This window comes from Aspergillus nomiae, assembly GCF_001204775.2.
Source record: "Aspergillus nomiae NRRL 13137 chromosome Unknown contig00615, whole genome shotgun sequence".
Classification (NCBI taxonomy): domain Eukaryota; kingdom Fungi; phylum Ascomycota; class Eurotiomycetes; order Eurotiales; family Aspergillaceae; genus Aspergillus; species Aspergillus nomiae.
The window spans coordinates 1-13,337 of NW_015378670.1; the positions used below are offsets into that span (position 1 = coordinate 1).

Genomic DNA, 13,337 nt, shown 5'->3' on the forward strand with positions numbered 1-13,337 from the left:
ATTCTGTTCTTTTTTCTTTCTTTTTTCCCCCCTTCTCTCTCTCTTGCATCTGGGTGTTATCTTCGATCAGCATTCCCCCTCGTTTCCAGTTAACAGTCCTGCAAGGGGCATGTCGCAAGGGCGTCGACGGGATTGGTCTGGATCCTAAACTGGGTTTTTGCTTGCCTTTTCGATATTTTATTTTTTTTCTGACTGGCAGATCATCTGCTCAGTAATCTAGAGTATAGATTGACGCCGTTGGGTTCACTTGCAGACGCCAATCCCTCCTGCACCCACTGGATCATGCAAGTGCGCGTCAAGGCCGCCCGCATATATCGTCTTTGATTGTCCTGACCCGGTCCCGGGGCCAAGGTTCGTGGGGTCTTATATATATACCTTGTCGATGGTCACCATGGATCGCCCAGAAGACTCTGCGGCGTCTATCTTCAGTGCCCCCTTTCAGTCCTCATCGTCGCTTTTAGCCCGCCGCCGCAAATCCCATTCACATTCTAATAATCGCCCCCCGGTCGACCCGGCGTCCCCTGAAGTAATAACTTCCTTAATATCATCACTCTCAACGATTTCGGTACCTCTCCAAACACATTTCGACAACGTACCGTGCCTTGATTCCGATACCGACCTTTCGCTATCCGTTTTACCGTTAGAACGACACTCCGCCCCCGGCGCAAGCATGAACATGGTGTTGCGGTAAGAACAGGGCCGCCTCAAGCCTTCGAAGAGGTTTCGCATAGTTCCTTTCTGCACCCAGATGACGCGGCCGCTGCACCGGTCATTCGCATGGCCCGGGCTCCTCCATCTCCAAAATCAAAAGCGACGACCGGTGACGCTTCTCCTTCTCCAATAAGACCTACTTCTAGGGGCTCATACACGTCCTCCAGAACGGCGTACGAAGATAATACATTCGGCATGATCACAGCCGAACCTGGTCCACGAGTTTCGACTGCACCTAGTATTACCTCGACTAGTTCCCGGAAGAGTTTAAAGAGTCAGTTTGGTCTGTTGAAAAAGTCGTCTCGGGAGTTCACATGCAACAAGGATAGACGCGCAGAACGTTTGCGGAAGACGAGTAGCTACAACGACAGCTTGAGACATAATCTTCCTCGAAGTAGAACCAGTGTACGCTCGATGCATTCTATCGCTGATGTGGCCGGAAATGGCCGGTATAGCCACTCCGCTAAGGAGACCTTCTGGGAACACGGGGCTAGCTCTCCGAATGAAGAGTATCTTTCGTTGCAAAGCGCGCGCACGAGCGCACCCAGTACTCCCGGAGGCATCGGAAGTGGCAGGGCAATTCCTGTTCGCGAGTCTTCTCTACGTCATAGCTTCTCTTCCAATTCTAGACACCATAGATCTACTCGCCATAGTCGATACTCGTCCACAGCGAGCAAAGATACGAAAGTGGACAGTGACACTGGAAACGAAGCCGAGCATGTGACCAAGAGGATACGAGAGCTGAAGGATCAGCAACAGAAGATCAAGAACGAATTGGAGATAGACGACAGCCCCGACAAAGTCACCAGGGGGCCGTCCGCAAAACACACTCAACCACCACAAAAGCCTAGTGAACTCGACAACGGCGGTGAGCCAAGTGATACTGGAAGCAGTAAGGTCAATACGTTCGATGAGAGTGCTCCAGCTCCGGCTGTTATGACGGGGAGAAGTAGATCTACGACCCGTAATAATCCGCAACTCGCATCAAAAGCAACCAATTGCCCGACACAGTCGTCTGCGCCGAGACAATCCTTTGACAAGCCTGATCAGAATGAAAAGTTACGTTATCGACGTTCAGTGGAGCAGTCAACCGCGCCGCGGCACCATAAACGTTCCCCGTCCGGCCCTGTTTCTCCAGGTCGTGCTTCTGTTGTGGATGAGCGCCCATCCAGTGCTGATTCAGTCGACCTTGCAGTTCTAGATTATGTATCCGCTCCTAGGCTTACCCAGAAAGTAATCCATCCTACCACTGGCCGCGAAATAGCTTTTTCGGAGGTCGGAGACCCCAAAGGACACGTCGTATTATGCTGTCTTGGAATGGGCTTAACCAGATATCTAATGGCGTTCTATGATGAGCTAGCGCGATCGCTTCATCTCCGACTCGTCACATTGGACCGTCCTGGGGTTGGCGAAAGCGGGCCTTATGTAAATGAGGCGGGTACTCCTCTCGGTTGGCCAGGTAAGGACACCGTGTTCAGCGCCTATGAGATTAAAACTTGCTGACCTGCCGTAGACGATGTTGCGATTGTATGCAATTATATCAAAGTAACAAAATTCTCTATCCTCGCCCACTCGGCCGGTGCTATTTATGCGCTGGCAACTGCCCTAAGGATTCCCCAGCATGTCAGGGGGCGCATACATCTTCTAGCTCCTTGGATCCCTCCATCTCAACTGTCTTCCATCGGCTCACAGAGAGCCCCCGTTCCTACCAATGCTGTCCCGTACTCTCAACGGATCCTTCGTGCCCTACCCACGTCTATCTTGAAGGTTGCTAATTCGAGCTTCATGAGCGCAACAAGTGCGAGCTTGACCGCCAATCTCCCCAAATCCTCCCGGCGCACTAGGAGAAAGGCGACAATGAAAGACTCGTCCAACTCAGCTTTACCTGAAGCCAATGGCTCTCAACGTCATTTATCCAACAGAGTATACCAACAAGGAGCCGACCTCCAAGCGCTACAGATCAAGAAACTGCAGATCCCTAATGGGACCAAAGTCGAAGACACTACAACAAGCCAGGCGGTGGCTGAGTTCGAGAAACGTGAACGCCAGTCTGATTATGACAACCGCCTAACGCACAAGATCTGGGAACTGGCCACCACGAATGCAAACCCGGCGGTGGACCTCGTCGTTTGCTTGGAACGTCGACAGCCGGTTGGATTCCGCTATGTTGACATTACCCGCAATGTCGTTATCCACCATGGAAGCAGAGACACGCGTGTTCCTGTTGATAATGTAAGGTGGCTTGGCCAAAGTATGCGACGCTGTGAGGTTCGGATACTCGAAGGCGAAGGGCATGGGCTGATGGCCTCAGCAACAGTTATGGGTAATGTCTTGATGGAAATTTCCAAGGAGTGGGAGGACTGGATGACAGTAGTCCAGGGCAAGCGTCGAGCAACTATAGGAACAAGGTCAGGTATCGCCATCCAAACCTGATCTGGTTGGAAGTTGCTGCATCGAAGTTATGGGAGATTTCGAAGAATCTGGAGAACAAAGGATGGGGAAGAAACCGAAAATAAACAGAAGAAGAAACAGCGGGGATTCGAAGGACGTCGGATAGGCATTCTGAGGACTCTGGCCATGACCAGGGCCTCCCACCTAACTAAGCCTATGCTGTCATCTTACGTGGTACTGCTGCTGGTTTTGCAGTCTTTGGATTTCACGCGTTGCTTGGCAAGATCAACCTCACCTACTTTTAGGTTGAAGCTTGCATTCACATGCCTATAGATACGCCTTTACTCTGACATGCCCTGTGTTCGATATGATACCATTGGCGCTCTCGATTGTTGTTTTGTTCTCTTAGCCTAATACCCGATCATGCTGTATGTAACTGTTTAATCTATAATCAACGATCGCATATCACGGAGGAAGCCTGAGAAGATGTAATACATATAATCTACTACCTGGCAGGATTGGTGGTCACTTAGTTATTAGTTAACTACTAGTAACTAGTAGTTAGTATGACGTAAGGGCTAAGCGCGCGGCTCCTGATTTCTTAAATCTAATTACTAAACTACCCCGTACAAATGCATGAATGTTGACTTCTCGCCCCCACGCCCACGCTTTCTTTACTGACGCTTGAGTCGCACTGTACAGGGAGCGCTCAACACCCGAAGGATCATTACATTACTATCATCACTAAATTCTCTGTGCACCTTTTAACAACAGGTGTTGTCGCCGATTCCCCAGATGTTTACATACCCTTGGTGTCAGAGCTGCGCCTATGACCCGTCGACGCGGCTAAACTATTGAAAAGGATACCGACTTCAATGCACCCAGAAACCGATTGGTCTTGAACCCCGAAGCTCTAGTTCTAGAGCATCAGAGCAAGCTGTCTAAAACGAACGACTACCGCCGCAATTCCTTCCACTTTCAATCGACTTCATTAACTCAAGATGCTACCTCAACGGCGCATCAAACTCCTAGTTATTGCTGCCCTAACGCTGGTTATCATGGCCATATACCTTTCGGTAAAATGATGCCCCGGTCCCTAGCTTGTCTGTCATGACTAACGAAGCGCACCCCCATTGTTTAGAGTGATGCACGGAGGGTACAGAACCAGAAGTTCTACCAGTCTACTGTTGCCGCAATAGAAGCACACAAGCAGACGAAGGAACCTGGGGTGGCTGCAGGCAGCTCCGCGGGCGAGCAGCGGTTTAGCGGGAACCCGACTCATGGGGACGCAGCAAGGCCCGCAGATGACAAGATGGCGCCAGCGATTCCAAGAAACGGTGACGAAGAGACGGAGGAGATATCGATTGCCGGGCGGACAAAGATGACCGTTCCTAAAGACCGCAACAATCCAGAAAGGCAAGACCAGGAATCAGGTACCGATGAGCGTGTGGAAGCGAAGACCGAGCTCAATAGTATACTAAAACGATCGCCGAGTAAGTAGTTGCAAATTTTACCCCTTCCCTATGTACATGTCGCCCGGTTGCTGAAATTTGTGCCCGCTGCGCAGTTATTGTCTTTTCCAAGTCCTATTGCCCCCATAGCGCCCGGGCCAAGTCTATCCTCTTAGACAAATACTCAATTGTCCCAGCACCTTACGTGGTAGAACTTGACCAACATGCATTGGGCCAACCACTGCAAGCTCTTTTGGCAGAGAATACTGGCCGCCGCACCGTGCCGAATGTTCTAGTTAGTGGAAGAAGCATTGGTGGCGGTGATGAAGTGGCTGCTCTCGATGAGAAGGATGAGTTGGCATCAACATTGAAGACGTTGGGAGGACAGTGGGTCCAGGAGGTCAGTCATAAGGAGGCAGGGCACTAAGACTGACGATACTCAATCATGGCGATAAAGCAACCACAATGCTTATGATTATGAATAATACATAATATATATACTTTACATCTAGGGTTGGAAGCTCTTTGATCAAGGGAATTTGTTGAGTGAGGCATTGCGTGTTGCATCTACGAGGGCAAGTGAAATGTTACACATAACCAGGTAATCATATGCCATTTGTAGAACTCGGCCTTGAGGTCAGGATGAGTATATCTCCCCTTCTGATGATAGGATCATGTATGTTAGTTGTTGATAGTACAGGTCGTACTTGGACATCCACGTGATGGGCACGTGATAATTTTAAGAAGAGACCGCAAACTGATGAGGATGAGTTGCGCAAGAGAGAAATGACGGCCTCCAAACGTAAAGATCATATAAGATACACTTGTCGGTCCAACTACCTGTAAATATATACGTTCATCATAATCGGTCACTATCATTTTAGATAGATAGAGTGTGCCAGTTTGAGCCTTTAGGTAGGTAAATGGAACGGTTATGGAACTGGTCCTGTATATTACCAAAGTCCGGAACAACCCTAGGCAGAATACGCTAAGCCTGAACGAGTCTTAAGCGACGCACAACCCGTGATTTTCACTCCACCAAAGAAAGCGACCGGTTGCCTTTGAGGAATTTCGATCCTTTCGAACGACCGACCGCACGACGACATCGACAATTCTCCCTCGGACATTCCACAGCCCACGCAGTCAAGATGCGGTACATTCACTCCGAGGAACGGCTGCCCATCCCCGAGAATGGTGAGCATTGGATCGTCCCTGAATATTGTTCTGTTTCGGTTTTTGGAGGAGGAGAACCATGAGAGGCACACATCGCGCAATGAGAGGTCTGCGCCAGGATACGCCAGCGCCGGCAGGATATACATGAGAGGAGGAAATATTCACTCAAATCGCTGTCGCGGGAAATTACGACTGGTCTTGTTCATCGCTTTTGAAAGGCTCTGGAGACTGATTCGAATTTTGTCGTTTAGTGAAGGTTCACATTCGCTCCCGGGTTGTGACCGTTGAGGGCCCTCGAGGTATGCAAAAACCCCATAATTTGAAGGAGATTTCCCACACCAAGAAGTCGCTCTACAAGGATCGTCAACGTCGTGGGACAACCATGAACGGCCTGCTTGGTTTCCCCGCTCGATTCGGTCACTAACGGGACTTCTTCGAATCTTTCAGGCAAGCTTGTTAAGGACCTCTCCCACATCGCTGTCACCTTCGGCCGCCCTGAGAAGGATGTCATCTCTATTGAGATGCACCACGGTGCCCGCAAGGGTGTTGCTGCCCTGCGTACCGTCCGCACCCTCATCAACAACTTGATCATTGGTGTTACCAAGGGCTTCAAGTACAAGATGCGCTACGTCTATGCTCACTTTCCCATCAACGTCAACATTGAGAAGAACGCCGAGACTGGCCTCTACGAAGTTGAGATCAGGTACGACAAATCCATCCTCTACATGAACCCAATGTCTGCTTTCTGGAGTAGGGAGTGGACCAGGGTTCACTGAGTCACTTGTTCTACGTATCGTGGAAGAAGGAATTCTTGCTGATGGGTTGTCCTACATAGAAACTTCTTGGGTGAGAAGTACGTTCGTCGTATCACTGCCCAGGCCGGTGTTGAGGTCGCCACCTCCCCCAACGTTAAGGATGAGCTTGTGCTCTCCGGCAACTCCCTCGAGGGTGTCTCCCAGAGCGCCGCCGACATCCAGCAGATCTGCAGAGTCCGCAACAAGGATATCCGAAAGGTAGGATTCCCCTTGTAGATTGATGACGATACTTGCGAAGCGGTTGCTGACCATCCCCTCACAGTTCCTTGACGGTCTGTACGTGTCGGAGCGGGGTAACATTATTGAGGAATAGATGATGACGGGGATTGTCCGCCTTGATGGGTAGTTAAGGATGCCAGGAGAATCTAATTTTCGCCTATTTGCATAGGGAAGCAAAGCGGAATTAAAGCAAAAATTTATGGACCATGGAATTCAAATGCCCCCCTTTACGTGTCCACGGGTATGGCTTTTCTCGACTTGGGGAAGAGGCGTGTAGAAAAAACGACAAAAAGATGATGGGCTTCTTTAGGAGCAATCCAATTTCCTTTTTCTCTCTTCAACCGCTCCCATGTGATTTGAAAGGAATTGTTCTGAAGATCCCAAAGTAGATCCGGGGCCTTGGTGTTGTAGATGTTGTAGTATCAAACCAGTCATGTGAGCCCGATTCACCCAATTGGGGAGAAGACAAAGAAATGCGGAGGAGTTGTTCGTTCTCTCACACTTCTACTTACAACTTACACCTACACTTAACTCTTACCCGACATACTCATATCACCGCGACACTTTCCCTTCGCCATTAATCTTCGGTGTTGATGTGACCTTGTGTCTTCCCGGATGACATACGCTCCCCTCGCTTCTCCGAGTAGCGAGCATGTGATAAAAAGGCCACCTGCTCAAGTACTCCCGAACATATGCCATCCCTTCCCATGAAAACTCCCTCAAGTTGCTTGCGGTAGGAATGGAGTCCTGGGTGGCCATTTGCGGGTTATTCGCCGCGGTCGTGAACATGATACTGGACGTGGCACAGTTTTGGAAAGAAGTGCGTTCGAGCCGCATTCTCTGGCTGGGCCAGTGCGAGGAGGCTAATATACTATAACTTGCGACAATTTAGAGGTTATTGTCATGGTGGAGATCAAAATCGCCCCGCAGCAGACTACGATACCGTATAGCCAACGCCCAAACGTACGAAGAATGGGAGGAAGCTGCTTTCGAGTTGGATGAGCTTCTGAGTATGGATCTGTGGTGAGCTTATTATCCTCGAGCTTCTTATCATTGGCTGCAGTGTAGCAGACCCTCACCGAAGGCAGGCGCCAAAACCCAACAAGCCGTCATTATGATTATCGACTCATTCTGGGCCGACTGGAGGCCTTGATGAGTGCTCGAGAGGACGAAGATATCCTGACATTGGTCAATCTCCTTCGATCCGGACTTGTTCGCAATCTAGGCAACATCACCTCCCCAAGACTGTCGCTCCACGCTTATGCTGGTACAAAGCTCCTGATAGACGATTATATCACCCAGGTTGCACTTTCCATCCAGCATGTGACAGCTCTGCAGACAGCCACTGTTTCTGAGGGTAGATTTGACTCTCAAGCTAAATTGGAGTTGCTACACGACACCCGGCAGGCCTTCGGCAGAACAACGCTCCTTCTGCAAGGCGGGTCGATCTTTGGGCTATGTCACTTGGGCGTGGTGAAAGCTTTACACTTACAAGGCCTCTTGCCTAGGATCATTACAGGGACCGCCACCGGGGCACTCATCGCAGCACTCGTTGGTGTTCACACAGAAGATGAGTTGCTGACTTTTCTCAATGGCGATGGCATTGATTTAACCGCCTTTGATCGCCAACGGAAAATGAGACTTGATACTGGAAACAATCAGTGGCTACCATACACTACGGGTGACAACTGGTTGTGGACTCTGCTTCGACGAGTTCAACGGTACATTCAGAAAGGCTACTTTCTTGATGCCGAGGTACTAGAAGAATGTGTGCGAGCAAACCTTGGTGACCTGACATTTGAAGAAGCGTACGCACGGTCGAAACGCATTCTCAATATCACGGTGGCGACGTCAGATAAGGGCGGTACTCCCAATCTCCTTAATTACCTGACCGCACCGAATGTGGTATGTACATGATAACTCACACGTTGTTTTCTAGAGCCGTCAGTGCTGACAATCATTTTAGTTGATTTGGTCAGCAGCAGTGGCCTCAAATGCTTCGTCAAACTCGCTCTATCAGCCCGTTACAATCTACTGTAAAGATGAAACCGGCTCAATTGTCCCGTGGGGTCTTTCGCGACATGGTTCCTCCCAGTCGGGGCGCCGCACGGAGTACACAGATGGTGAATCGCCGCTATCCCGGATTGCTGAGCTGTTCAATGTGAATCACTTCATTGTTTCTCAAGCCCGACCATACCTCGTCCCTTTTCTCCGGTCCGACGTGAATCTTCTAGACCGCCGTCCTACGGGACAGTGGAGTATCACCCGGTCACTGATGCGCTTGGTCGCTACTGAGATCCGCCACCGACTGAGACAGCTTGACTATGTTGGTCTTCTGCCACAAGCGCTCGCACGACTTCTCATCGAGGAGACCATCCCTGGCCCTAATCTCACACTGGTCCCAGATCTCTCATTGAAGGACTTTACTAAGCTATTCCAGAATCCAGACAAGGAGTCATTGGCCCATTGGATCCTAAAGGGTGAGAGAGGGACGTGGCCTGCGATTAGTGCCTTGAAAGTCCGTTGCGTTATCGAAATCGAATTAGACAAGGGCTACCAGGTTGTTCGTCGTCGACGACCAGCCGAGAATCCTTCCTCTGTTCAACATACTATGGGTCAGCGCCGCATGCCAAATGAAGGGATCCCGAGGAAATGGAGAGGGTATAGTGTCGATCACGACAGAGACATGACAGGTTTGCTGGGAAATTTCGACCGTCAACAGGACGACCTCAATTCGTGAACACTTCTTCATCAAGTTCCCTATTTGCTTACCTATGTTCTGACTGAGATTGAACTACATAGTTGATTGATCATGTATGCGCTTTTCTAGCTCTGGGGTAAAATCGAGGATACTCATCTCACATCTCAACCCCACGTAGGTGTTAGTTGTGTTAGTTGCCAAGTAAGGCTTGCTGGGTTTAGAAAAAGCAGAAATTTCACAAGTTTGATTCGTAGAAAGAGGCTTTTCTTGTGCTGCGCCCTTTTCAGGTATCAATTGCTAATACCTTGACAAACATGCTGTGGAGACACCCCCTTCATTGGAGGCCACAAGGTTCCATACCCTAATAGGTCTCTATTGTTCAACAGCACATTATTGATGCCAGGGTAGAACATTCATAAGTGAGTCACACATCCACGCCAAGTTGTCAATCACATTGTGTCAAAAAAATTACAATAGTATTTTCCCGGCATATACCAGCAATTTATCAGGACAAATATATATTACGATGAATACCCTACGTACGGTCTGTCCAAGTAGAGTTTCAATATGCAGTCTGGCAGTCTGGCACCCATCTCTCGGCATACAGAGATGGTAGAATCCCTTGCTCCCTCGGCTCCTGTTCCTGTGTGCGATGTACTGGCTGAGACAGCGATCTAGGAAGTCAACTAAATCTCTTCGCGGGTTTGACGTCCTTTCAAGGGATGTGGAGAAGCCATCAGGTCTGGAGGTGGCATAGCCCTAAACTGGAAAAAGAGTCTTGTTACGGATTGCCAAAGTGGTATAATGAGACGAAGCTTCAATTCCAACATTACTCGGTCACGTCCGGCTTGGAATTTAACAACCAGGAATAGTGTCACTTTCCTTGACAGTAGATTATATCACAATATACAAGATTGCCAGATGTATAACAAGAAACAGAAGAGAACCAGTCAGCAAGAGAACATTGCGATCGCCCTATTAGGGGTAGCTGTACATGAGTAGCAAATTTATTACCATCGCAACGAAAGCGTATCATCCTGGGACGTGCGGGTTTTGATGGCACTGACGTCTCACGTACCGAAGGACCCTCAAGACCCTCTAACATGAAAGAAAGGCTCATACAAACAGGGAACACCATTTCAGGACCTAATGATTAATTGACAGCAGTCTGTGGGCGAGCAGACTGGGGAGGCGACTCAGCGCGGTGGGATCCAGAACGTACGGAATGACTCTGCGACGTTGGGCGCGCATTGTCTTTGGTTGGATCATATGCCAAGGGAGGAACTAAAGTATATCTGGTCAATCACAGCCATATCGGGATGCGTTGGACTGGTCAAAATACTCACTGCTAAATCCATATCCTTCGGTGGCCCCTTCCCGGTTTTGTGGGTCAATTTCTACGCGAATGGCTACATCCAGACCGCCATACATGCCGCTGTTGTTGCTGAAACCATCCGCTGCAGAGTGTTTTGAACCAGCATTGGCCTCACCCGTATGGAGGGGAGAGTGGCCGTCTTTGGGCAGCGGTACCACTGTACTATCATTCTGTTGTGTAGGGCCCCCATTGGCGAAGGGGGTATCGACTTCGGTGATGCATGCATAGTTGCGTGACGGCATTGTCACCTTGTTCCAGGAAGCGCTCTTCTCCTGACCCCCTGGTTGTTGATCAAACATGTCCATCAGCGTTTCATCGGTATTTGGGTCGAGATGATGGAGCTTATTTCTTCGGGCTAAAAGATTCGCAACTGCCTTCGGAGGTGGCTTGTTCGTGATCGCGCTGCTAACGACGTTGACCATATATCGAGGGTCGTTCACACTTTGAAGACCGAGATTAGGGTTCGAATAAAAACGTCCAATAGCTGCCAAGTGCACATCTCCACCCAGGATCGTAACCCGAACCGAATAAACCTTAGCCATTTCTTGGAGACGTTGAATAAATAGCCTGCGTTCACGCTTGTGCTGACGAGCTGTGTAGTGGTCATCTAGATCGTCAAGCAGGTCTACCTGGCCGTCAAATTGGTTGAACAAGCCGCCTGCAAACCCAAACCGCTTGTTGAGCAAACGAATTGGCGCAATGATTGGGGAGCTGAGAATATTCTCCAACCATGCAAGGCGTGGATAAGCAATAGGGACACCCAAAAGCACAACCAGATGCTTAATGTCACCATTGGCCGCCCTCAATTCGTGCTCGAGTCGAGAAAATATGAGATCGTACGTATCAGGATAATTCACCTGATGGCGGGTGCGTTCCGTGCGTGCATCGACACCGATGAAGGCGATCCGCTTCCCGAGACGCATGTACAAGTTCCTACTCTTCTCCTCTACATAGGGGCCTGGTCGCTTTCCAACTATCCAGCTATCGTCCTCGGCCTGGTTTTCCAAGACAAAGGTGTTCTCCAACTGTCGAGGATCCGCTCCTGCTGTTCCATTGACTGCATGCATGGTCTGTGGGGCATCCGTTGTGTAGGTCGACCTGGGTGGTGCGACGTGATGCTGAAACAGGCAGTAGTATTTGAAAGCAACGCCTCCAATGCCGCGAAAGACGGAACAACGCATGAAGTGATCTGTATAGGAGCCGAAACCATCGATTATATCGTGGTCGTCCCAGATATTAATCTGAGGTATGCGTCCATTTGCCGCTTTGAACGGTTCAGTAGAATACCATCGTACGTAGTTTTTATAGTAGTACTCGTCACATCTAGCCCGCAAGTCATTATCAAAATTGTGCGCACGTCTTTTGTGGGGGTTGGAGATAGAGGTCCATTCCTTCAATGGGCCGTCGACGCGGATTCCATCATTGTAGAGCTGGTCGCCACCACCAATCATCGCATGAAAGGGTTTTTGCGTATGCACGCGCAGGACATCGTTCCACAGGTTTGGACCGATCCAGGCATCCATATCTGTGCCAACGGAGAAGCCATTGCAGGAATGAAACATGAGGCGCATGGATTGGTTTATAGATGGGACCACGAAATCCCAAGGCGATCTCATTCCCTGTCCCTCCGCATGTTGAAAACCCGGAATGCTGTACTCCCAGCGCGCTTCATATGACTCGAGAGGTAGTGAGATTGAAAATCGCCAGAATGCTTTCGAGGGATCTTCGAAAAGGCGAAGGCCGTCGATCGTAATGTTTTGGCTATTGTATAAGTTCCCGTTGACCGAGGCATTACCCTCGACCGGGCCAGCCTGGCGCAAAACGAGCTGCGGCTGCTTTTGACCAGGTTTCGTCACAATCAAAACACTGCCACGCCAGATCGAGGCGGATGGAGTGACATCCATATTCTTGAAATTGATTAAGGGCCCGCAAATTACATCTATTTGCGCATTCGAATCGCGTAATTGGCCATTGAAGGCTGCACCGGGCAAAGTCAGCGACATGATCCGCTTTTTGAACCATCCGGATGTTAGTAGAGAGCTTACCCGGCTGAAGTTGTTCGGCCATTGCAGAACGATTGCTCAGGGCTGCGAACTGCTCGTGACAGATACGGTACTGGAAAGGGAAACACGAGAAAAGAAGAAAAGATTACTAGATGTGTTCTCGCGGGCAGAGTAATCAATTGGACTGAAACCGCCAGGGGAGGGTATCAAAACAAAGACCGAGAAACAAGCCACAAGGAGACAAAACGCTAAGACGTGATCACCACGTTATTAAATTCCGGGTGATTCAGAAGAGATCACAATAATCTGGTTCACCGTACACAAGCGAGTGGGAAAGGGGATAAGATCGTCTGATTATGGGTCGGTTAAGAACAGGGGGATGGAGTAATGGAGAAAGCAGTAATAACTTGGCGCAATTAGCAAGACAGAAGACTGAAAAGCGCACATACACACTACTCACTCACATTCACAAACACACGGAGAGAGACAGAAGGGGGA

The 13,337-nt window shown here is 49.6% G+C and overlaps 3 protein-coding genes across 3 annotated transcripts; 2 read left to right on the forward strand and 1 right to left on the reverse strand.

Moving 5' to 3' along the window:
* Positions 1–391: 391 nt before the first annotated feature.
* On the forward strand, positions 392–3,144 carry ANOM_011185 (alpha/beta fold family hydrolase; the record flags this gene model as incomplete). Its single annotated transcript, XM_015556441.1, has 3 exons — positions 392–516; positions 645–2,170; positions 2,225–3,144. The coding sequence occupies 3 exons, from the start codon at positions 392–394 to the stop codon at positions 3,142–3,144; spliced, it is 2,571 nt and encodes an 856-aa protein (XP_015401323.1).
* Positions 3,145–3,985: 841 nt separating this feature from the next.
* Positions 3,986–9,500, forward strand: ANOM_011186 (uncharacterized protein; the record flags this gene model as incomplete). Its single annotated transcript, XM_015556442.1, has 12 exons — positions 3,986–4,178; positions 4,244–4,595; positions 4,670–4,953; positions 5,564–5,747; positions 5,978–6,025; positions 6,174–6,429; positions 6,562–6,739; positions 6,804–6,834; positions 7,426–7,580; positions 7,653–7,783; positions 7,849–8,665; positions 8,727–9,500. The coding sequence occupies exons 1-12, from the start codon at positions 4,104–4,106 to the stop codon at positions 9,498–9,500; spliced, it is 3,285 nt and encodes a 1,094-aa protein (XP_015401324.1). The 5' UTR covers positions 3,986–4,103.
* Positions 9,501–10,614: 1,114 nt separating this feature from the next.
* On the reverse strand, positions 10,615–12,973 carry ANOM_011187 (uncharacterized protein; the record flags this gene model as incomplete). The annotated part of the gene is made up of 3 exons (XM_015556443.1): positions 10,615–10,745; positions 10,808–12,814; positions 12,882–12,973. Coding segments are annotated over 3 exons (2,178 nt in total), but the record flags the coding sequence as incomplete, so codon positions are not given.
* Between the last annotated feature and the right edge of the window lie 364 nt (positions 12,974–13,337).